Below are 25731 nucleotides of genomic sequence, written 5' to 3' on the forward strand. Positions count from 1 at the left end.
TGCAGAGCCTTAACTGATAAAATCTGACACTAAGAAATCTAGACACCTGTGTGAAATGGAAAGCGTGAAATCTTTTAAATCTATAGTGGAGTTTTTCTTACATTTACAAAAATGTTCATTCTGTATCTTTGTATGATGTAGGTCATAGTTTATGCTGTACTGTAGACAAATTCAAGATAAAAGGTTTTGTTTTCATTTGACAGGCTAACGTTATGGAACTCTATACCTTTTTACAGCATGTAAATATGTATATTTATGCCAAGTGTGGCTGCCTATTCAGGAATTCAGTGTTTGTTTAGTTTTGCACTCAGTGCTGGTGGAGTGGGATATTCAGTGAGTGCACGCGCTTTGGTTATGATGAAGAGGAGGGCCTCACTCTGCAGGTTGTGGTAGTGCATGGACCATTTGGCCAACCCGCACAGCCATCATTCAGCGGTGGGTGCTGAAGTTTTCCTAGACAGCCCTGTCTGTCTTTTCCAACAGGGCAAGCTTCATTATGGGGATAATTCTGTACACAAGGAAGACCAGTGAGCACGATTGAGAGACGAAGAGGATGAGGGGTTTACCTTTTCATTTTTGGACACAGAAGAACATGTGACTGATGCTCTCCTTCAGGAGAAAATTCAGTTCAAGTGGTCTCTGATCTGCTAGCTTTTAGCCTCAGTCTCCTTCTCTGTAAAAAAAAGTTTTATGCCCCCCATTCCTGAGGCTTGTAGGAGGACTGACTGAGGCAATGCATGTAAACCGAGAGCACAGTGCCTCGCACAGGAAAGCAGGCAGGGCATGGCGCCCGTTCTTTGTGCAGCCGTCCTGGGCCCCCCGTAAAGAGAAAACAAGCAATAGTAGCTCGTTTCCATTACTTTGAAGGGGCATGTGGTGTGTTTTATTTTGAGAAATCCTTATCTAGACTCTTTCTCTATATCTTCCCATTTGGTTCTTTTAGTCTCCCTTGTTTCTTCAAAAGCTTGAAATTATTTTGATCAAGATCAATGTTACTTCCCTACTTACTTTTCCACGTTACTTGATGTTCCATTGAGGCTATAGTGCCACTAAAACGCTTTGCCTAAGCTTCTATGGCAAGTTTAGAACTATTGTATCTGTGCTCTTATCTCCGAGGTAACAGCAGATCCATCTGCCAGAGTCCTGGGAAAAAGTAGCTGTGGCTGAAAGATCCAGTGTAGTGTGAATGCCGAGGACTTCATAATAGAAATATTTTGCCATACTGTATAAAGATAATAACCTGTTACTCATTATCTTATACTTTGAATTTTGTGTTTTTAAAGGACTGTTATCTAATGATTTAATATCGGGCAAATATTAGCAGGCATGCAATACATGCTTGTGTCTCCATCCTCATTCAACAAGAAGCCAAGAACAATATCAGTAGCTAACATTTGTTGGGTGCTTATTCTGTACCAGTTACTGTGCTAAGCACCTTACATATACTGTCTCATTTAATACCTGTGCAACAACCTTATGAATAGTAGGTGCTCTGCTTTTATCCATTTCATAAAGAAAGAAGCTCAGTTTATTGAGATGAAGTAAATTGCTAAAGGTCACATATCCAGTGAGTAGGGTAACTGGTCCATTCATGCTTTTAATCATGCCTTTCTGCCTTTTGTAAACCATTGCTGAGGCTTACTGTTTTGTTTTTGTGTGTGTGTGTGTGTATGTGTGTGTGTGTGTGTTTGAGAGGGGGGGAAGAAGGGAGGGAGAGAGAGAGTGAGGGAGAGAGAGAGGGGAAAGAAGGGAGGGAGAGTGTGAACATGGCCGAGAGGGAAAGAATAAAGGCAGGGTCCGTCTGTAGAGTACAATTTCATTTGTGTGGAAATAGTGGAGAGAATAGGAATCCAAAAGAGGTTAACTGGGAAAGTTACTTAAACTGCTTATTTGGCCTCTTCATCTGTAAAGGGACGGTAATAAAGGTTTCTAACTCCGTGTTAGTGTGACTGGCGAGTGAGTGGGTTAGCACATCTGAAGGGCTTAGAATAGTGACAGGTCCGTTGTAAACACTCAGTATTTATTTGTTAGCTGTCCCCTCCCGTGGAAGCTCCGCGGGCCGGGACATGGTGTGCTCCCTGCCACGTCCTCTGAGCTGGGCGCTGTGTGGGCAGGCGGCCCCAGCAGGTGCGGGGAGGAATACCTGATTTCAGACGCTGGGCAGGTTGGCGCGGGAAGCTGCTTCGCCCGAGTCCAGAGACTTGGTATCAGTTTTTACTTCTGGGCCCATTCATTTAAGAAGAAAAAGCTCCCCGAACCATCTCATAAAAGGCGTTAAAGGCTTAGTGCATAATAACTCTACCTCTGGAAATAACACTTTACAAATATTTGTTTATAAACACTTCATTAGAAAGGCTTCATTGTGAAACCACTTATTTATGAAGATTCTAAACAACAGAGTCTTCACCATAATAAATACAGTAATCCCTTAATCACCTCTAACCCACCATGTCATTATACAGTCCTTATTTGGTATGGCTTTTTGTTGTTGTTGTTATGGGTTATACCCACGACTTTAGGGATACCATCGTTTTTTACACTGAGACTTATTTTCCAGGCATAGAAATTACTTCCAGCTATTTTGTTGTATTTATAAAGTTAAACCATAAAGAGCATCTTGAAGGGAATTTTGCTCTTATTTTTTCATGTGTAGAAGAAAGAGATAATTATCTGTTCCTAAACTGTCAGGGAATAAAAATACCAAGACTCACTCTTGGTAATTTTTTACATGTGTTGTCTGCTACTTAGTGCAGCAGTCTTCTAATTGCTGTACAAGAAATTTCTCCTTTTCCAGCATAGTTAGAAATTACAGAGATGCTGCACTTTCTACTTGAAAGATTGTGTTCTTTGGATATTTTCTTCTTCATGTTATCTCAACAATATAAGTGAATTTCCAGGTACCTGATTATTTTTTAAAATGGGAAAATCAGCCATTTTGAATGGAAATCTTGCTAAATATGTCAAATGCTATTTTTTAAATAAAAAGAATATATACTGAAATTAAAATTTTATTATGCTGGTTCAGTATTATAGGTATAAACTCTAATAATATAAGAGTAGTATAAAGTGCTCAGTTGTATAATGGCATTTGCCTTTAAACACTACAACTTCAGCCCTGGCTGGTGGCTCAGTTGGTTGGAGATTGTCCTGTACACCAACGAGTTGGGAGTTCGATTCCCGGTCAGGGCACATACCTAGCTGTTGGTTTTGGTTGATGCTTTTCTCTCTCTTTCTCTCTCCCTTTCTCTCTCTAAACATAACCTTGGGTGAGGATTAAGACACACACACCACTACAACCTCATAGAAATGTTGCTAATACTGAACATTTACTTTTAAAAAATTATAAAAGTTATACATGATCATGACAATAATTAGACTCTTAAAGCATAGAAGAAAATTTAAGATTATTTAATATTCTGCCATTCAGAGATAGCTGGTGTTAACATTTTGGTATATGCTCTTGTAGTTATTAATAGTTATTTTTTAGTCACAAATGCAAACACGTGTACATATCATTTAAATATATTATGTCTACCTATATTTAATAACTGGGCCACGCTGTTTTGTAAACCTTTTTTAAATGTAATATAATATCGTGGGTGTTTTTCTTGTCAGTAAATATAGATTTACCTCATTGTGCTATAAATTCTAAAATGAAAACATCTTTTAAAAGTAAAAGTAAATTGATTAGAATTGGGTTGTAGAATCAAACAGGATGTTGAAATGCTACCTTCTTCAAAGGTTGGAAAGTACTTCCCCAGAGAAGAGTGTTTGTTCTGGAAACACAATTAGCTGGAAAAGTCATATAGTTTATCTGAGAATAAATTTATTTTGATGGGAAAATGCCATCCATTGTCTCATAGAGCTGCTTATAGCTGTAGTCTACAATTCCAAATATATAAATTGTACCAATGAGGAATCTAAATGTCCTAAGTTTGAGGCCTATTTTGAGGATGGATATAGGAATTAGTGTGTTGCCCTGACCGGTGTCTCAGTGGTTAGAGCATTAGCCCGGGAATCGAAGAGTCTTGGGTTCAATTCCCAGCCCCAGGGGGGGCATGTGCACAGGAGGCAACCAATCAATATATCTCTCTCAGATCGCTGTTTCTCTCCCCCTCCCTCCATTCCACTCTTTCTAAAATATCAATGGAAATAATATCCTGGGGTGAGGATTAACAGCAACAAAAAAAGAATTAGTGTGTTATTTGTTTGTTTGTTTGTTTATTTATTTATTTTTCTGTTGACACCAGGAAGAGAAAACAATGTTTTCTGATGTAATATTGTTAGAAAGACATTTTTATTTGCCAGTTAAAATTTTGGAATTCTTCTCTGAAGATTTCCTAATGCACAAGCATATATTGTTTCTTCAAAATTTCCTGGTAACAGAGCTGTAAGCAAGGCGAAATGAAACGAAATATTGTGTGAATCAAGATGTTAGTGTGTACAGAAGAACTGGTTTAAGGATGTGTTGCTAATTGGGATAATAATTATTATCCAGTTAAACAGTAGCATTCAAAGATTGGTTATAGTCATGGTGAGTTATGCCTTCTGGTCTTCAATCTGTATCTTCTCCTGATATTTTCTATGAACAGGAAGACTTTTTGGGAGACCTGGCCTAGCAGGTCAGTCATTCGAGCAGTTTTGGTATCAACACCCTCCTTCCTCCTTTCTTTTCTTCCTCTCCCTATTTGCTTTGCACTTTTTTTTTTTTTTTAATTTGGTGGTGGCAATGGTGGTTGGGTGCTGGGGGAAGCCTAATTAAGTATAAGTGTAACCCTATTTGATAACACCTTTTAATGCTTATTATTGAGAGACTGAGGCCTGTGAGCACTTGAACTTTCAAGTGCTGCAACAGAATTGCTATTCATTTCAGCTACTTGGACAAAAAACAGTGTTTGATGGACTGCCTAGGTGAAGACCTGGAAAAGGAAGGGTTATCTACAAATTGAGTGAGTTTATTATGGCTTAGTGATTTGCTGATTGATTTCATTTGCTGTCAGTTAAGGCTCTCTTAATGTCAGTTTTCTTTGCATAATGCCTTGAAATAAAGACTAATGAAGTTCTTCAGATTGATGCCGCTTATATAAACTGACCCTGATTTGCCCTTATTCCACATGACAATTTAAGTGACAGCAGTTAGGGGAAAATACAGCAGATAATATGCAACTTAAGGATTAAGGGAAATGCAGTAAATCTTTCAATCTAAAACTGGGTGCAAGAGTAATTTCTTGTAATTCTACAGATGCCTTAAATTTTATTAAACAGACCATTATTACTCTCACATGTGTGTATGTACTAGTATATATAACATATAAAATGTGTATATAATATATACATATATGTAAAATTTACACATATGTATATGTAGGTGCATATATGTATATATGTATATATATGTACATATATATATATATAGAGAGAGAGAGAGAGAGAGAGAGAGAGGGAAAGAGAGAGAGAGAGAAGTGGGGTGGGACTGGATTGAAAAAGAGAACTAAAAATGACCCTAAACCTTTTCAAATGATAGTAAATCTTCCTCTCCCCACTCATTTCAACTTGGCACTGTCAGAATCACAGTTTAAAAATATTTTATTTAAGGCTGCATAAATGCTGCATGTGAAGTAACCAATGAAAGGTAGAGTGAGTAATTTTGAAGCTTTAAATGCTTTTCACTTTCAGAGCCTTCTATTAATAGTAATAGTAGCTTTCCCTACTCCCCCCCCCCCCCCTTTTTCTTTTCAGTGGGCAAAAATATAGTACTTGCCGGTGGTCTTGCTCCAGCATCAAGAAGGGTTCAGCAATCTGGAAAGGGCTGTGCGTAAATTAAATAAGAGTCCAGAGATGAAACATAATTTTGAAAGGCATTATAGGGAGTCAGAGAAGACTTAGCTAAAGGAACTGAGTTCTCGTCTCAGGACACCTTGCTGTTTATTAACACAATTTGTCCTAAGGCAAGGTAGATATACACATCAAAGGGTCGGTTTCGCATACACAGTCCATTGTCAGAATGGAAGAATTTGCCTATGGCTGTTCAGGTGTTTGGCCAGTAGGAGGCAATACATATAGATTAAGATGCCCTTAGCTGTCTGGCAGCAAGCCATCAATTTATGTATCCTTTTCAGGTTTGGGGAAATGCCTTTTAGCCATTCCCAGATGATTCAGCCCTTGCTGACATGCTGGAACTGGCTTCCGGCAAGTACTGACTAGGAAGAGATACAAATTTTGGGGGGAAGACTAACTTAAGAAGTATCTCACTGAACCTGAGATATTCTGAGACATTCTAAGATATTTTAACTTCTTTTCTGAGTGAGGGCTGTTTAATGCCCATTGGGCAGGTAGATTTTCTTCAGTGATGCAGGACAATGCTTTGTTCGGACTCTGTTTTGTAATGCATATTAATCACAATGAACCTGGCTCGGTATAACTTCCTCAGGCTTCACAGGAGAACCTAGAAAACAGCCCTGAAGTGAAGAAAGCACCTGGGTCTGTCTGTTCATGTGGTTGGGGGTTTAGCAAGTTGACATTGAGGAAGTCTTTTTTTTTTTTTTTTAAATATATTTTATTGATTTTTTACAGAGAGGAAGGGAGAGAGATAGAGAGTTAGAAACATCGATGAGAGAGAAACATCGATCAGCTGCCTCCTGCACATCTCCTACTGGGGATGTGCCCGCAACCCAGGTACATGCCCTTGACCGGAATCGAACCTGGGACCTTTCAGTCCGCAGGCCAACGCTCTATCCACTGAGCCAAACCGGTTTCGGCTTGAGGAAGTCTTTTATGAGCTTTTTAAAAGACACCCAAGTTCTATATTTGCAAATAAAACTTAAAAAGTCCTCAGACCTTAGGTATAGGGTTGAATGATGATCTGGTAGAAGGGTTTTGTCATACAATTTAAAATCTAAAAGAAGAAACTCCATGTTCTAAAATTGAGGATGAAATCATGATTAAATTAAAGCATTCAGTTTAACCATGTGCATTTATTAAATTATGTCTTAGGACAGAGTAGAAAAATAAGTATTTGGGGGACTTAGTGCAGGGTCTTTCACAAAACTCTCAACAGATAGTAGTTGTGATTATTATTACCTACGTAGAGCGTATGAGTTGAGTAATACTACGATTCTTTATCAAGTGAAACTATTATTTGAAAGTTCTGGGTGTCTCATGTTATCAGCACGTTTTTAATTAATGCAAATTAAGAGGTTAAATTTCTTCTTAGCGTTGAACGATGGGTAGCAACAAAATGCTCAGAAAACTGGTGTCTTGGAGGCAAAACCTGAGAAGAACCTATGTCAGGCTCTTCCTAGTCTCAGTTTACCCCCCTCAGTGCGATTATTTAAGTGTTTTGAGGTAGAATGTATTTGATTGGAGAGGGCTGTCCCAAATCCTCAGTGTTACTTAGTTTATGGTAAATGCCCCTGTTCCCCAAATCCAAAAAATCCTGAGTTCCCAGGATTCAGTCTGGTTCCCAGGTTCAAATCAGGTTTTGGATCAGCTTCCTAAAACAGATTCCACACAAATAAGATGTTAGTGTTTCAATGCCAGCCTTTGTTTTTCTTTCTTTTTTTTAAAAAAAAATGTTATTGATTTTTTTACAGAGAGGAAGGGAGAGGGATAGAGAGTTAGAAACATCGGTGAGAGAGAAACATTGATTAGCTGCCTCCTGCACATCTCCCGCTGGGGATGTGCCCGCAACCCAGGTACATGCCCTTGACCGGAATCGAACCTGGGACCTTTCAGTCTGCAGGCCGACGCTCTATCCACTGAGCCAAACCGGTCAGGGCAAGCCTTTGTTTTTCTTTTCGTGAAGCACATTCAGCTTGTGCGATAGTACTTTTTAGTAAAATTAAAATGTAATGTTTAGTATTTCTTACTTTTTTTGTTTTGGGTTATGAAGGAATTGTGTAGCAGTTTGTGCCACCTGAAAACTCAAAGAGACGTCAACAATTGTGTTATATGTAAATCAGCTATGACTCTAATAGGCTTTATTTGGCTCAAGTCTAATTAATGCAAACTAAAGGCACAATTTTGTCCCATGTGACATTGTTTTGGGGCCCCTTCTGCTTTGTATACTGAAAGCAGAATGGATGGAATTCCTTGACACTTAACCTGCTGATCTTTTTTTTTTTTTTTATCTGTCCTTCCAATTTGTTCCCATTAGAGAAGGTAATGCAGCCTCTTAAAGGGTCTGGAAAAGCCAGCTTTCCTGGTACCTAGACAGGTGACCTAGGCAAGGAGAACAAGGTCACTTGGGGGTCCAAGGGCCTGGTAGTTGGCACACCTGGTTCCTGGTAATCCATAGGAGCCTTCGAACCACAGTGTCCTTTGCTTCAAAGTTTCCCACATATTCTAGAGGGAAAATAAAAATGTCCTTTGAGAGCATTTAAAGACTAAATGTGAACCAGGAAATTGGTTTGAAAAAAATAAAATGACCAGCTCTCTAGATCATCTAGATTTGGATGTGGCTGACACCATTCAGTGACATACTGAGCACCTACCACGTTCAAGGCACTGTGCTACGCTCTGGAATACAGAGGTGACTCAGAAATCTTTGGGAGGGGGTGTGAAATTTAAGAGTGATATGACATGGAAAGCATGGTTGCTGCAGGAGAGGTACAGATACTTTTGTTCATGCTGAGACAATCAGGAGAGGCTTCAGAGAGGAGGTGGCGTTTGAGTGGCCTTGAAGGTTATGTAGCTAACACTTCCCTTTCCTCTAAGTGTTATTGTCAGACAATAGAGATGGGAAGTATCTGGACTTGAGTCTCAGCCTCTAGGTAGCTCATTTAATTCAACCCCCGTTTGCAAATGTGGGGATTCCTCATCTGCAAACGGGGGTTGAACTAAATGATGGGTAGGAACTTTTCAGTTCCCAAAGCTCTGTGATATTGTGAGTAAACTGTGGTCTCTGGGATTTCATGGAAATCTTATTTGTTCCTTCATAATGTGCAAAAAGTAAATTCATTGATTTAGTTGAATATCACAGAGAATCTTAGAACTAATTTGTCCTTAAAACACTGTAGTAACAATATTTTTCAGAGATGTAGTTTAACATACTTAGTGAATTTTGTTATACAGTAGAGATTATAAGGATTATTGAAGTAGATAACCGTTCTGACTGAGACATATAGATTCCCAAACCCATCTGATACATCAGTATCAGAATGGAATCATGGTAATAAAAATTAGCTTTTAATAAATGCATGGCTTATTTTCTCTCTTTATGGATTAGCTTTTCTTTAGTTACTAGAGCCCCGATGCATGAAATTTGTGCAAGAGTAGGCCTTCCTTCCCCCGGCTGCCGGCACCAGCTTCCCTGTGGCACCCAGGACCCGGGCTGGCTTCCCTCTGGCCCTGGCTTTGTTCGGAAGGACATCTGGAATGATGTCCAGAAGGATGTCTGGTCTAATTAGCATATTACCCTTTTATTATTATAGATAAGAGCAGTAATCATCATCAGTCTAGAAGCTGCATTTAGCCTCAGGATTGGCCTTGATTCAATTCCAATTGGAAATAACATATTAGAAAAAGAATTGGTCTTGTTTTTGGCACATTTAAGTTGTATATGCCATGGTTGAGTGGAGGCCAGAAAAAGTTTAGAGTCTAAACATGATATAAAGAAAACACCTTTTAAAAATATCTGCCACAAAAGTATTCTGCAGCACTGCCGAGTGTGGTTTCCCACGGGCTCCTTCTCATACCTGAAAAGCTACTACGTTTGCTTCCTTTGAAGCGGTGCCAGTAAGACATGTGAGTGATGGGGTAAGTCAAGGCCAGGGCCATTTCAAATGGCAAAAAGGCAAAATTGAACATCGATTCTTTTTTTCTTACATAAAGTAACATCAACAAAAAACATACCTAAACTATGTACAACATCACATCTATTTTGTCTTCAGTTGTGCTTGACCAAGGAGGTTGTGCATTTGCAACTAAATTTTTTCTTTTAATAACCTAACAGTTTACTATCCTTAACATTGTCACTATCAACACTAAAAAGCATTTCAGTATCTGTGTGCACATTGCATTAAATATCTAGTTACACATCTTAAAATATATATTTTTTTTTGCTAGAGAGGAAAGGATAGGGAAAGAGAGCTAGACACATTAATGATGAGAGAGACTCATTGATTGGCTGCCTCCTTCATGCCCCACAATGGGGCTTGAGCCCACAACCCCAGGCATGTACTCTGATGGGGAATCAAACTGTGACCTCCTGGTTCATGGGTCAATGCTCAACCACTGAGCCACACCAGCCTGGCTACTAAGAATGTGCATATATGTATGCTGTCAGTTAAGGCTCTCTTAATGTCAGTTTTCTTTGCATAATGCCTTGAAATAAAGACTAATGAAGTTCTTCAGATTGATGCCGCTTATATAAACTTAGTAAAGCCTGGCTTTACTAAGTAAATAGGAGTGCACATTCTTCAGTGGACAGTAGTTGGCCAGGCCAGTCTCTAAGGAAAACAGCAACTCTAGTACTACACACAACCTCCCAGGACAACTGGGGTAGAAAAATCGGCTGTTCAGGAATGGGAAAACTTGCATGGGGGGGTGGGGCCTGGTTCACCAAAATTCTAGTTTTTACATAAAGGAAAGGTCATTTTTCTGCCAGAAAATTTTCCAGATATATGAAAATAAAAGTCTTCCCCAATCTTAGTATGTCAAGTGGAAATGAAATATAACTTCTTGGGATCTCATTCCTTCTATACATATATAGAGTATACATGGATTTCATTCAGAGTGTATGTGTCAGATGAACTAAACCCTGTGTGGTAGGATTTGGAATATCACTGTCTTGGTATTTTGCTTCTACTGTCTTTCACTGATGATATCAGATCCAAAGTCAGGCTGTTGAGAGATGCATAAAACATTGTCATTTCACAGTATAAGTTAATTAAATACACAAGAAGTTTTTTTTCCCAAGTTTTCTCTTTTTTCAAAATCTATTGCATGGATGATACAGATTTGCTATAATTTGTAAGCTTAATTTTTTCTCATTTAAATAACCTCACGACCTTTCAAGGTACATTTTTCTAGAATCAAAAGACATTTTGGCATAAATATAGAATATGTAGCATATTTGGATAGAATAGAGATTTATTAATTTGTTACAAATATTTATTGAACCCATTCTACAGAATGAATAAAACCCCTAAGAAAAAAAATCATCTGAAGCTCTTTTATTGGAAGTAAGTATTTATTTATATTACATAAGTGAGAATTGGTAGTTCAGAGTCAATGTATAATAATTAAGTTTAAAATCTTTGAAAATCCTGGTTTCACGGCAAAATTACCTTTTTCAGTTAATAGAGAGAGAGCATGGATTAAAATGGACACATGAATGTTGTGATAGACTACCTGTGCAATTTTATGAAACTTGGAAAGTCTAGATTAACTCTGCTGACCTCACTGAGAAATTTTGTATGACACAGCCCACAGCAAACAAACAAAATAAACTTGCAACACATAGAATGAGATTGAGCTTTGGAACTGGGCAGACATAGATTTGAATCCCAGTTCATTCTTTATATGCTAGGTGATCTTGGCCAAGGTACTTAGTAGTATCCGTGGGCCTCAGTTTCTGATTCTGTAGAGATAATATGAGTCTTACAGGGTTATTGCTAGAATTAGAAGAACATGCAAAGCTCATAATGTGGCACATAGTAACTATTGTTAGAACTGGGGTCTAGGCAAGCCTCAGAGCAGAACGATAGAGGAAGTGAGAATACCTTTGGGCAAAGGTGATCAAGCCTAGGTCTTGGTGATTCCCATACTTCACAACTCATTCAGTGATTCCTGGTGGTAGAGTGTGGGCTTCACCTCCCTCCTTGGCATACTTCAGGCAGATGTGAGATGGACTTGGAGTGGAATGTTGAGCTGAGTGCATGTGCCCCTCAGGTTGCATTGACTCCTTTGAGGCTCCAGGCTATACTGTGGCTCCAGAATACCTGGTGTTGCTGTGACAGTCAGTGAGTAAATATAGACTGGTGTTTGTATTGGAAGTACTTTCCCCTGTCAGCTATCTATATTGCAAATATTTCCCCCCTCTGTAGCTCGTCTTTTAATCTTCGTAACAGGATCTTTTATAGAGTAAAAGTTTTAAATTTTGATGTTCAATTTATTGATTTTTTTTCTTTTATGGATTATGCCTTTCTATCATGTCTTACAACTCTTCATCAAGCCCTAGATGTCAAAGATTTTCTCCACATTGTCTTCTAAAACTTTTCTGGTTTTATGTTTTACATTTAAATCTGTGATCATTTTTGTGAGTTATGTTTTGTTAAGGCATGTGGTTTAGGTTGTGGTAATCAGAATTCTACAATGGCTCACAAGACCCTTCCTCCGGTGTACTGTGCTCTTGAGGGTGGGCATGACCAGTAAATATGAGATTATCCTGGATGAGCCGGACCTAATCAGACGAGCCTTCTGAAAGAGGGTGAAGTGTTGGAGAGATGCTCTCCTACAGGCCTGTAAAAAAGCAAACGGCCGTGTTGAGAAGGGAGGGGTCCACTTGGCAAGGACCTGCGGTGGTCTTTAGGAGGTGAGAGTGACCCTCTCTGATAGTCAGCAAGAAAATGGAGACCTTCGTTCTAAAACCTTAAGGAACTGAATTCTACCAACAACTTGGAAGAGAACCCTGAGTCTCAGATGAGCTCCTAGCTTCAGCTGCCACCTTGATTCCTGCCAGGAGAGACCGTGAGCAGAGGACCCAGCTAACCCATGCAAGACCCGTGGACACTACAAAATTTGTGTTGCTTTAAACCATTCCATTTTTGGTGATCTGTTATGCAGCAGTACAGATTTTGGCTTCCTAGAGTGGGATGTTGCTCCTGTGCTTATGTCGATGAGGTTTCTGATGATTGGGGCTTACACCTGCATGTGAGGTGAAGAGGTGGAACACACACACACTACCAGGCAGGTGGCCGGTGGATTGCCTTCTGGATGTAGAGGCTCCTGAGGCCCTGCCTGCTCTTCTGATTCTAGGTTCTTACTCACTGTTTTGGTCTCTGGGGACAAACCCAGCTGTGGCCTCCTCCCTCGGCACCAGGAGGGGACGAGCTGACTAGCTCAGCTGGCGTCCTCCTCTAGTTAGCCACCGAGCCATGCAGAGGAGAGCTCTCCAAACCTGTTAATAGCTTACTCTTACTTTTGAGCCAGTAACCCCAATGTTTGTATATTTATTCCTTTAAACTTATACACATGTGTGGTTGTTAACAAAGCTCTATAATATAAAACATAGAAAAAAATGAAATTTTAAAAGACTTTGGAGAAAAAGATTAGAAAGTTTAATATAAAAACTGTGGAGACAGCAATACGATGGGTGATTGCCAGGGGTTGGGGGGATAGAGGGATGAGTAGGTGGAGCACGGAGGATTTTTAGGGCGGTGAAACTATTTTGTATGATACTTCAGTGGTGGATACATGTCCTTATATATTTGTCAAAACCCATAGAATGTACAACACAAAGTGTCAACCCTAATATAATCTGTGAGTTTTGGGTGACGTGTCAGTACAGGCTCATCAGTTGTAACAGATGCACTACTCTGGTGCAGATGTTGACAGTGGAGGAAGCTCTGGGTGTGTAGGGGCAAGGGGTATGAACTGCTCCATTTTTCTGTGAACCTAAAATTGCTCTAAAAAATAAAGACTATCAAAAGAACTGAATCTATACTAATAAAAGGGTAATATGCTAATTAGACTGGACATCTTCCGGATGTCCTTCTGGACAAAGCCACGGTGGCGGGGACCAAGGCAGAGGTGGTTAGGGGTGACCAGGCTGGCAGGGGAGGGCAGTTAGGGGTGACCAGGCAAGCAGGCAGAGTAGTTGGGGTGATCAGGCAGGCAGACAGGTGAGCGGTTAGGAGGCAGCAGATCTGGATTGCGAGAGGGATGTCTGACGGCTGTTGGACATCCCCTGAGGAGTCCTGGAATGGAGAGGGTGCAGGCCGGGCTGAAGGACTCCCTTCCCCCCGCTCCTGTGCATGAATTTCTAGTATAATATAAAATCTATATATGAAATTTATCTCCCCTGCCCCCTCCCCCCCCCCCCATTTTAACTCACTCTGGAGACTGAATATATCCTGTGGGTATGCAAGACAACAACTGCTCCATTTTTTAATAAAGTAAGAAATAAAATTTTTGTCCTGTGGTATGGGTTGGCACTGGTTTCTTCACTTGGTCCATTTTTTAGACATTCATGTTTCTGCAGGTATGTTAAGGGAAAGGTGGAAGGATTTCACCATGCAGAGGGGTCGAGAGAGGCATCTTTACTTTCTGTGTATTTCAATCTGAACTATTATGTATCCCGTGTGGTTAAAAGAATTGATGGATTAAATTCAAACATAGTGTAATATTTACAGTACTGTAATTTACAATGACATAAGAAGTAGTTTTTAAAATCTGCTATATAAGGTTTGCTGTTTTTCTTGTGGAAAGTGCTACAAAGTACTCTTGAACTTGAGTGTCAGTTATGGGATTATCTTTATCAAAAAGAGAAAGGCTCCAAATCCGTTGACCTTTTCTTTGATGGCAAGTGGCTACCAAAAGCATCCTATCCAGAAAATATTTAAAAAGCTCTCCCCAAGTAAAACACACTCTGCCACATCAAGGTAAAGTGACATTTGCAGAAAAAACCCTCACTCCTTTGAAGGAGTTTTATGGAGAAAGCATTATGAAAATAGTTGTTTGGAAATAGTTCTAGAACTATAAACTTTTCTCTAAAATTGATCTAAATCCATAAAAATTTATGTGTATTTCAAAGCAAATTTCGTAACCTAATAGGGTGTTTGAATTTTTGTTAAAAATATAAAATATATTTAGTATAAAATATATTTGTTAAAATATAAGAAAACAGGGCATATATCAGTTTAAAGATAAATTGATAGATTCAGTGAAGTTGGATATTTTCTAGCCAAAATTTCAATTAAAATTTCTGTATAATTGATAGGATTAAACCATGGTTGTCATCTTATCTAATAAAAGAGAAACATGCAAATTGACTGCACCTCCACTATGCCCCAAGCCATGCCCATCAGCCAATCAGAGTGACTATATGCAAAATAACCCAACCAAGCTGGCAGCAGGCAGCCATGGAGCTGGAGCAAGCAGGAGGCTTGGTTGCCCTGGCAATGGAGGAAGCCAAGCTTTCTGCCTGCCCTGGCCGCTGTGGCATCTGCTCAAGGCAACAAAGTTTCAATTATAGAAGATAAATAAATCCCAGATACCTGCTTCCAGCCAGCCTCAACTGGGAGCTTGAGTGGCTGGGGGCCGTGGCCAGCCTGCAAACAGCCATCATCCCCTCATCCAGGCTGGCCAGGCACCCCAGCGGGCACCCCCACCCTGAAGGGGCTGTGGCCAGCCTGCAAACAGCCATCAGCCCCTCACCCAGGGTGGCAAGGCACTCCAGCAGGGACCCCCACCCTGAAGGGGGTGTGACCAGCCTGAAAACAGCCATCAGCCCCTCACCCAGTCTGGTCAGGCACCCCAGCAGGACCCCCCTCCCTTACCCAGGCTGGCCAGGCACCCCAGCGGGACCCCCACCCTGAAGGGGGTGTGGCCGGTCTGAAAATGGCCCTCAGCCCCTCACCCAGGCTGGCCAGGCACCCCAGCGGGACCCCCATCCTGATCCGGGACACCCTTCAGGGAAAACCAGCTGGGCACCACCCATGCACCAGGCCTCTATCCTATATAATAAAAGGGTAATATGAAAATTGACCCTAACAGCAGAACGACTGGAATAACTGGTCATTATGACACACACTGACCACCAGGGGGCAGACGGTCAATGCAGGAGCTGCCCCCTGGTGGTCAGTGCACTCCCACAGTGGGAGCTCTGCTCAGCCACAAGCCAGGCTGACAGCTGCCAGTACAGCTGTGGTAGTGGGAGCCTCTCCCGCCTCCTCAGCAGCGCCTTGGATGTCCGACTGCAGCTTAGGCCTGCTCCCTGTTGGCAAGTGGACATCCCCCGAGGGCCCCCGGGCTTCCAGAGGGATGTCTGACTGCCAGCTTAGGCCCAATCCCCTGCAAGAGGGCATAGTCCGGGCTGAAGGACCTCCTTCCCCCCCTCCCGAGTGCACAAATCTTTGTGCACCGGGCCTCTAGTAATTTAATAAACACAACCAGTGATACACTTCTGCCATTTGCATCTTACATTCAACCATGTGTTGTGTGAGTGGTGAAGGTGGGGATTCAGAATTAAATAGACAAATTGCTACATCACAAATACAGAACATTAATAATCCAATGAAATTTATTATTCATTTATTTTTGGGTTAGTCCTCACATGAGGATATTTTTCCATTGATTAAGGTAGAGTGGAAGAGGGAGGGAAAGACAGAAACATAATGTGAGAGAAACACATCGATTGGTTGCCTTCTGCACGTGCACTGACCAGAGCACTGGCCAGGGAGGAGCCTGCAACCGAGGTACGTGCCCTTGACTGGAATCAGACCGCAGGCTGACACTATCTACTGAGCCAAACTGGCTAGGGCCAATTAAATTTATTAGATTTCATTTTTAGAGGGCTTTCTCATATTAGGGTTAAGAGAATGGCTTTGCATTAGATTTTTAATCATCTGAGCCTTACAATAGTTTTGGAAACAGGCAAAAAAATGACTCTTCTTCCCATTTCATGGGGGAAGGAGATGGAAGTTCAGAGAGATGGCATGGCATTGCCCAACAACATAAAGCTTAGTAAGTGGCAGAGTGAGGATAAAAAAAGAAGTAGGACTGGTGATTCCTGGTCCATTATCTCAGTGGAGAAGATGAATGAATTTGTTAGAGAGGAGAGAGACTTAGCATAGGAAGGAATAGATATGATTTTATAGTTTCTGATTTTATATACTATTTAAACCTAGGAAAATATTTTGTGTTAGTATTAATTATAAGATTACCTCAAAATTACTCAAAAGAAGGTAAGTTAGGACATGTGACATGCTTCCAAACATAGGTCATACCATGCTTAGTTAGCGTTGGGTGATGGAATCCACTTTTTTGTGCTCTGTCCTTTCTTTTATGCCCTCAGATATGCTTTTGTATCTTCTTTCACCTTAAACAAAGTATGACTAATACTTTATTTGTTAGAGTATTAAGAGTATATTTTCCAAAATATCTTAATTTTTTTCCTATAAGGTATTTTATTTTTAAAAATTATCTTTAAAATACATTTTTATTGATTTCAGAGAGGAAGGGAGAGGGTGAGAGAGATAGAAACATCAATGATGAGATAAAATCATTGATCGGCTGCCTCCTGGAGGCCTCCTATTCGGGATCAAGCCCACAACCCAGGCATGTGCCCTTGACAGGACTCACCCGGGACCCTTACAGTCCACGGGCTGATGCTCTATCCACTGAGCCAAACCAGTTAGAGCCCTATAAGGTCTTTTATACCAGCCTATGGCTTCAACCTGTGTTGTTTTTTTTTTTAATCTCATTTATTTATTCATTCAAACAAGTGCTAACCGTGGGCTGCTATCATCTCTGAAGATACAGAGATGATAAGGCACAATATCTGGCTTCAGGAGCTTCTTCATCTAGTAAAGATAAACGTAACCAAATGCATTTCTGCTAAAAATACATGCAATAATAGAAGCAAGCATCAGGGATTCAAAGGGCCCCCGTGTAGAAGATAATACTGCCTTTGGGCTCAAAAGCGGCTTCTTGAAGAGGTGGTGTCTGAGCATGATTTTTGAGGGATAATAAGAATTTTTTTTGGCAAAAAGGTGTGACATTTTTTGCTTTTACCTACAATTGCTAACCTACTTCTATTTCTTAGACATTGTGTGTGTGTGGGTACTTACCTTTGTTACCAAATTATTACTTCATATGAATTGTTCAAATATCAAGTTTCTCAAAGCTCACACAATTTAGACTCTTTAGATTAAATATAATTTGGAAATTCTTGGACTGTTTACCATTGTACTAAGTTGTGACTGTGGCTGGAACATTTATTTTCTTGTAAATAATGACATTATATTTGAATATTTCAGAAATGTTTGATTTTATTTTGCTATGTTTGAAACATTTTGAAAGACTTTTAAAAAAGGTGTAATAGTATTCTTGGACTCAAAATTCACTTCAGGTTGCTTTAGAAGAAAAAGTCTATAAAATATGATTAATCTGTAATACGGAGGTCCAACAATTCCCAAAATATTATACTATTTAGATGAGAGAAAAAGTTACCAGCACTTGCATGTGTTTCTTACTTTATTATACATAGTATAATGCAAAGGCACTTCTCTATTATATGAATGAATGTAATTATGCTTTTTTTTTTAAACAATATAGGAATGACATTTACTCTTAAAAATCACAGGATCATCTTAGTTCCTTTTGTTTAAAAATACTTGTTTGTAAGGTAGATTGAAATTTTTTTATTAATTTAGCTCATTTTGAAATATTTTGCTTACATATCCATCTGTTGTGTGCCTTAAGATTGAAATGTGGGTCAAATTACAACTTGAATTTAGCTTTACAGAGAAAATAAGTGTGCCATCTTTAAGAACTGCATTCTAAATTTTAAGCACAATAGATCAAAGTACATCTTATTTAAATAAATAGTCTGGAAAAGAAGTCTCAATTATTTTTCCCCAAAACTGTCTTAAAATAGTCACTGTTCTCAATATAAAATGTGAGGTGTAGCTTTATTGTTTTAAAGAAAAATGAAAAGTAGTTTGTTTAACAATTTTAATGATTTTGCTTTCAAATTATGGGAATTCTTCTTTGGGGACAGCTCTGCTTGACTTGTATGTGACATTATTTTTATTTCTTTAGGCTATGATTAAAAGCTTCATGGATGTCTACCAGCTTGCAAGCACCAGAATTGCAACCTTAGAGAAGGAAATGACATCGCATCGAAGTCACATTGCAACCTTGAAATCAGAACTTCACACAGCTTGTTTACGTGAAAATGAAAGTTTACAATCAGTAAGTCCTACAAAATTGTCTTCTTCTCCCCCCCCCCATAATTTCTTTATTGATTAAGTTATTACATATGTGTCCTTATCCCCACTTGTCTTCTTTGGATCTTGGGTCACATCTGCATTCATGTATTCATTGCTCTTAAGATAACTTGCCAATACATAGTATTTAGGGTAAATGATCAATCAAGCACTATAAAATTATTAGTGTGTAGAAAATTATGAAGGAAGAAAAGCATCTTATTTTCCATTGTATCATGTATAAAGATGTACATATTATTATCAATGCTAAAACACTACATCAAGATTCCTTTGTGTTTGGCAGTGCAGCTGACAGTTGGATTTGGCAGTGTGCATAGTGAAAGCTTACAACTGTCTGAAGATTCAGTGTGTCCCACTAAGACAGAATATTATTAATTATGCGTATAACCAAAATGGTAATTAGAACATGTGATTATTCTCTGTAGAAAACTAGACATCCATAATACATGCCTAGCTAAAATTCATGTTGTGATTCATCTATATGATTAAAATTCAGTTCCAGCAGTCATTTTATGTTTTAAAATTTTAGCCCATTCTGAAATTTGAGCTCATTTAAAACTAAACAAAATTTCCTACATTTGAAATATGTGTTTGGAGAATATAAAAAAATGAATGCTTGTGAAATAAGGGAATGAAATAAACATTTAAACTTTTTTCTCAAAAGGCAGATATGTCAACAGTGATAGAGTGTACCCAATAATTGGAATGTCTTTTCCCCCTTTTTGGTTTGATTAGAATAAATCAGGGTAACTTGTAAGTAAAAACAGTGTCAATCTGCCATTCAGCTGTTGACCCATTTCATTTCAACAGAAAAAGAGTTTAGCATTAAAGCAAATGGATGCACAGCTAGGTTTTGGTTCTTCAGCTCCTTGAGGGTCTTAGCTCAAATGTCAGCATCCCAATAAAGCCTTAAAGATCATGGGTATTTATAACTGCAACCACCAGTCTTCCCTCCCCCCAAACTCTATCTCACTCTTACCCTAGCTCACCTATCTATCTTCCATCTTCCTTGATTTATATTTTTCACTATAGCACTTATCATCAGTTGACATGTAGTATATTTTATTTATTTTCTTTATTACCTATTTGCTCCCTACACTCAGTACAATATAAGTTCCATAAAGATAAACAATTTTGGGTGTTTTCCTCACTGCTGTGAAGTCACTCTAGTGCCAAGAACAGTTTGGCCCATAGTAGGTGATCAACAAATATTTATTGACTGAAAAATACTGGTAATGTAGCCACTAAATAAACAAACCTGCTATTTGGGATCTGAGATATGAGTTTAATTGGGTTCAGTTTTTAAAGTGACTTTCTTGATGAAACAGTAGTAATTTTAACATCCACCAAGAGAAATTAAAATGAAGAGGAAACTTAAACATTTTTTAAAATAAATATTTGGAATTTATTCTAACCTTTCTCAGAAAAATACATTTTTTTTCCTGCTAGCTCTCTGACCTCCTTGGTTAATATTATATTACTAGAGGCCCAGTGCACAAAAATTTGTGCACTCGGGGAGGAGGGGGGTCCCTCAGCCTGGCCTGTGCCCTCTCGCAGTCGAGGACCCCTCGGGAGATAACGACCTGCTGGCTTAGGCCTGCTCCCGGGTGGCAGAGGGCAGGCCCAATCCCTAGGTGCAGCCCCTGGTCCGGCTCAGAGCAGGGCTGATTGGGGAGTTGGGGCGCCGCCCCTGTCATGCACAGAGCAGGGCAGATCGGGAGGTTGCGATGCCACCCTCAGTAAAGCTCAGGGTAGGGCCGATTGGGGGGTTGGGGCACCTCCCCCTGTCACACTCAAGGCAGGGTCGATGGGCAGGTTGCGGCGCCACCCCTTGTCACGCACAGAGCAGGGCCAATTGGGATTGGGGCGCTGCCCCCGTCACTCACAGAGCAGGGCCCATCAGGGGGGTTGGGGCTCCGTACCCTGTCACGCACAGAGCAGGGCCTATCAGGGGGGTTGGGGCTCCGTACCCTGTCACGCACAGAGCAGGGCCCATCAGGGGGTTGGGGAGCTCCCCCCTGTCACCCACAGAGCAGGGCCAATCAGGGGGTTGGGGAGCTCCCCCCTGTCACTCACAGAGTAGGGCTGATAGGGGAGTTGGGGCACCGCCCCCTGTCACACACAGAGCAGGGCGGACCAGGGGGTTGGGGCGCCGCACCCTGTCACACTCAGGGCAGGGCCGATGGGGAGGTATGGCTCTACCCCGTCACACACAGAGCAGGGCCCATGGGGGGCGGGTTGGGGCGCCGCACCCTGTCACGCACAGAGCAGGGCCGATCAGGGGGTTGGGGCACCGCAGCCTGTCACACACAAAGCCGCAGGGCAATCAGGGGGTTGGGGCGCCTTCCCCTGTCATGAACAGAACCGGGCGGATAGGGAGGTTGTGGCCCCGCCCCCTGTCTCACACAGAGCCGCAGGGCGATCAGGGGGTTTGGGCGCTGCCCCCTGTCATGCTGATCCCGGTGCTGGGAGACATATTACCCTTTTACTATATAGAATAGAGGCCTGGTGCACGGGAGGGGGCCGGCTGGTTTTCCCTGAAGGGTGTTCTGTATCAGGGTGGGGGTCCCCACTGGGGTGCCTGGCCAGTCTGGGTGAGGGGCTGAGGGCTGTTTTCAGGCTGGCGGGTGACTGAAGCGCCCAACCGCTCCTTTTTTTCTTTTTTCTTTTTTTTAATTCTGGGCCAGCTTTAGCTCTGAGGCTCCAGCTCTTAGGCCTCGGCTGCTGAAAGCAGGTTTCTGGCCTTTGTTTACCTTCTGTATTTGAAACAATGTTGCGATCCTGCTGGCTGAAGCCCGGCGACTAAAGCAGGTTTCTGGGGTTTTCTTTAGCTTCTATATTTGTAACATAGTTGCTTAGAGTTGCAGCTCAGAGGCCAGCAGCAGCAGGCGGGGAACGTTGGAGTCCTCCGTCACTGAAGCAAGCAAGCCTCATGTTCGCTTCCAGCTGCCTGGCTACTGGCCACCATCTTGGCTGGCAGTTAATTTGCATATCGCCCTGATTAGCCAATGGGAAGGGTAGCGGTCGTACGCTAATTACCATGTTTCTCTTTTATTAGATAGGATACTCTTTGGGTTAAAGCCTTTTCAGGGTCTGTGATGTTTGTGCTAATATCTGAAGACTGGAGAGGAGTGATTTGGGGGTGGAAGAGAGTAGTGTTCCAGACCAGGAGGAGGGGAGTGGGAGCATCTAAAAGGACTCTGTGATGGGAAGAAGAAACTTAGAAAGACTAGTGTGGCTGGAATAAAGAGAACAAAGGCAAGAGTGTCTGAGATAAGGAGGGGCTAGAGAGAAGGGAAAGGTCAGACTTTGTTGTCTTTGTTTTAAGAGCAAAGGAAAAGTCATTGTAAAACTTTAAAGAAGGAGTGATGTGCTCAGATTTGCTTTTTAAAAAAGATCACTTTGGCCTTGGTATGAAGAAACAATTGGATGGGAAGAACATGAGCAGGGGTGTGTCAGACAATTTTAGGATTTTTGCTTTTGGAAATAGATCAATGATCTTATTTACTGAGAGAAAAGCAATGCAACAGGAGGGAATATTGTCGGTTTAAATATGTTGATTTTGAGGAACTTTTGAGACATCAAACTGGGGATGTCAAGAAGGCTGCTTGCTGTGGAATTCAAGCAAGATGCCACATGGATATATAAATTTTAAGTCATTGTCATATGGATGGGACTTGCAGCTGTTAGCAAGAATGAGACGATATAGAGACAGTTTATGAAGTAAGAAGAGAAAAGGGCCCACGAATGAAACTTGAAAACTCCAGCATATAGTGCTTGAGTAGAAGAGGATGAGGCTGCAAAGGAGGCTATGAAGAGGTAAGAAGACTATACAGTGGAATACTATGCAGCTGTAAAAAAGAAAGAACTCTTACAATTTGCAACAGCATGGATGGACCTAGAGAGCATTATGCTAACTCAGCGAAATAAGCCAGTCAGAGAAAGATAAGTATCATATGATCTCACGCATATGTGGAATATAATGAACAACATAAACCAATGAACAAAAATAGACCCAGAAACATAGAAACATCAAACAGACTGCCAAACTTCAGAGGGAAGGCAGGGGAAGGTTGGGGTGGGGGAAGATCAACCAGTGAACTCATTTGCGTATATGCATAACCCATAGACACAGACAATAGGGTGGTGAAGGCCTGGGGAGTGGAGGAAGGTGGAAGAGGTCAATGGGGGAAAAAGGGGACATATGTAATACTCTCAACAATAAAGGTTTTTTAAAAAGCAATTCCTCACCCCACTGATGTTATATTTCAAATCTGTAATATCAGAAATCCAGTAAATGCCTTAATCAGTTGAGTTAAATATTACAGTGGACTTTTTAATATGCTGCACTGATGTAGCAAGAGTATTAAATTTATTCAACCATGAACTATTCTTTGATTATCATACACCTCAACTGCTCTGTTATGTATTGACCACAAGAAGAATAAAAATAACTTAAAATGGAAAAAAAAAGAGCTAAGAAGAAACTCCAGAATGTATGTATGATGCCATGAGATTGGAGTATTTTAAGAAGAGTGATGTGTCAATTGTCTAATATTCTGTTGAAAATCAAATGAAATCAGGATTGAAAATGGCCTTTCAGTTTAATATATGGAGACCTTTGGTAACCTTAGCAAAGACTCTTTCAATAAGAGGTGGATAAATAAGTGGAAGTTGACCAAAAACCCCACTGCATTTAACCAAGTATCTCAAGGATTTAGCTGTTAAGTGTGAGATGTAGGAATGGTGTGTTCAGAGGATTCAGGGAACTCAGTTTAAAGATGGGAGTGACTTTGTGTATTTCAGTATCTTAAATTTAGATCTCCGGAAATATGGTTTTGGCCCTGATCACTGTACTGTCCATTTTAATAATTATCCATTTTCAGTTATTATCTTTTCACATTCCAGCTTTCTTTTGACTGGTGTTTGTATAATATATATTTTTCCATTCTTTTCTTTAATTTATGTTTTATATTTACAGTGGGTCTTTTTTTTTTTTTTTTTTTTTTTTTAAAGAGAGGCAGGGAGGAGGGAGAGAGAGAGAAACATCAATTGGTTGCCTCCCTCACATACTTTGGCCAGGATTGAGCCTGCAACTGAAGTACGTGCCTTTAACCATGAATCTGACCCATGACCCTTTGGTTTGAGGGCCAATGCTCCAACCACTGAGCAATCCAGCTAGGGCTTACAGTGGATCTCTTATAGAAAGGTACAGTTTGGCTTTGTTTTATTGTTCTATTTGACATCATAGGATTTTAATTGGGTTGGTAGGCCATTTACATTAATATAATTATTGGCATTTTTGTTTTTTTGTCTATATTTTATTTGTTCTGTGGGTTTGAAGGTGATAAGACAATCTCTGCCCTTGTGGATTCATCTTCTAGTAAGGGAAGCAGTCATATAAGCAGTCATAAAAATAGGCTTGTATAAAGTCTTCGGGAACATAGATGAGGGAGCAGTTCATTCTGCATAGCATTATCAGAAGAAAGTATTGAGAGTATGAAATGTTTGTGGGAGTTTTTGAAAAATATATAACAACTTGACATTTTGTTTAGGGGGAAGAACAATCAAATCTTGTTTTATTTTGTTTTGAGGAACAAACCTTATGAATAGTGCATATGTTTACTTAATTAAATTATATAATGAGTTTTCTATATAATAGAAAAATGTGTTGTTACTTTAGTTCCATTCTCCCTCTCAGTTAAAGACATCTAACTCACTGAAACAGCCTGTACCCACTGGAGTCCAAGACTGCTTACCTTCGTATGTTCCCAATCTGTTGTACCATCCAGTCCTGCTTTTTACTCTATAATCTGATTTGATTCTACCTCTGACCATTTTGCTTTTGGTGTTCTTGTTCAGCCTCTCTAGTACTGTTATTTTGGCCATTCTCAAAATTCCTTTACTGGGCTTCTGATGAACTAGCTTAATCCAGTACCCACCCCCATCTCTCATTGCCTTCTGCTCTCAACAAGACTTGAGAGTCAGGCAGGTCTGGGTGTGCTTTCTGGCACAGTTATTGATCATCCATACAACACTCTAAGCATCAATGTCTGTATTGGTAACATATGGTTGAAGTTGCCTACACTGCGAGATTGTTATGAGGCCTAAACAAAGACATTGTCTGTAATAAAATTAGGAGCTCAATAAGTAATAGCTCTCTTCTCTACAAACAAAAAATTCTAATAGTTACATATATTTACTACAGCTAAGCTATAGTAAGACATATATGTAACTATGAGGTAATCTTTTTATGAGTAGGCAAAAGAGCTAAAACAACACTTAAATCAGTGCTTTTAGCACATATTAAATACCCCATTAATGTTAGTTGTTGTTATCACTTATTTAATGAACTGAGAACAGTCCGTATATGCTCATTAGTATCTTTTTCAGCCATTTCACTGGATAAAAATAAAAAATAAATATTCAGTAGTAATAAAAAACTTAATATATTGTGATGTTGCAGTGATAGAGATTGATCATATTGTAGACATGAACCGTCACCTATAAAGACTGTATCCCTTTTTAGGTGACATTTTCACTTTTTTGTTCAGCAAGATGTAATAATAATGCTGGAGTTCATCTAAGAATTCCTGCCAGTTGTATACTTGCCAGTACTTTAACATTTTCAGTATGTTGGTCTTTGACCCATTAACTTAGCGCTGCTCTAGAGCTTTTATCTTGAGTAATAGTAACCAGAAAGGCCTTTTGAGTCCCATACAACCCAGTAGAGAACAGTACAGCAGTCAGAACCAATTACTTGCGGGTGTTCGGATGC

General features: G+C 40.2%; 1 protein-coding gene across 1 annotated transcript in view; it reads left to right on the forward strand.

The window, feature by feature from the left end:
- Positions 1-25731, forward strand: part of CCDC171 (coiled-coil domain containing 171) — a 252847-nt gene that overhangs the window by 185229 nt on the left and 41887 nt on the right. The window contains exon 24 of the mRNA XM_036331206.1: positions 18766-18918. Coding sequence (XP_036187099.1) covers positions 18766-18918 — 153 coding nt within the window. The remainder of the gene's footprint in view (positions 1-18765; positions 18919-25731) is intronic.

Source organism: Myotis myotis, unplaced genomic scaffold (genome assembly GCF_014108235.1).
Source record: "Myotis myotis isolate mMyoMyo1 unplaced genomic scaffold, mMyoMyo1.p scaffold_m19_p_12, whole genome shotgun sequence".
Lineage (NCBI taxonomy): Eukaryota > Metazoa > Chordata > Mammalia > Chiroptera > Vespertilionidae > Myotis > Myotis myotis.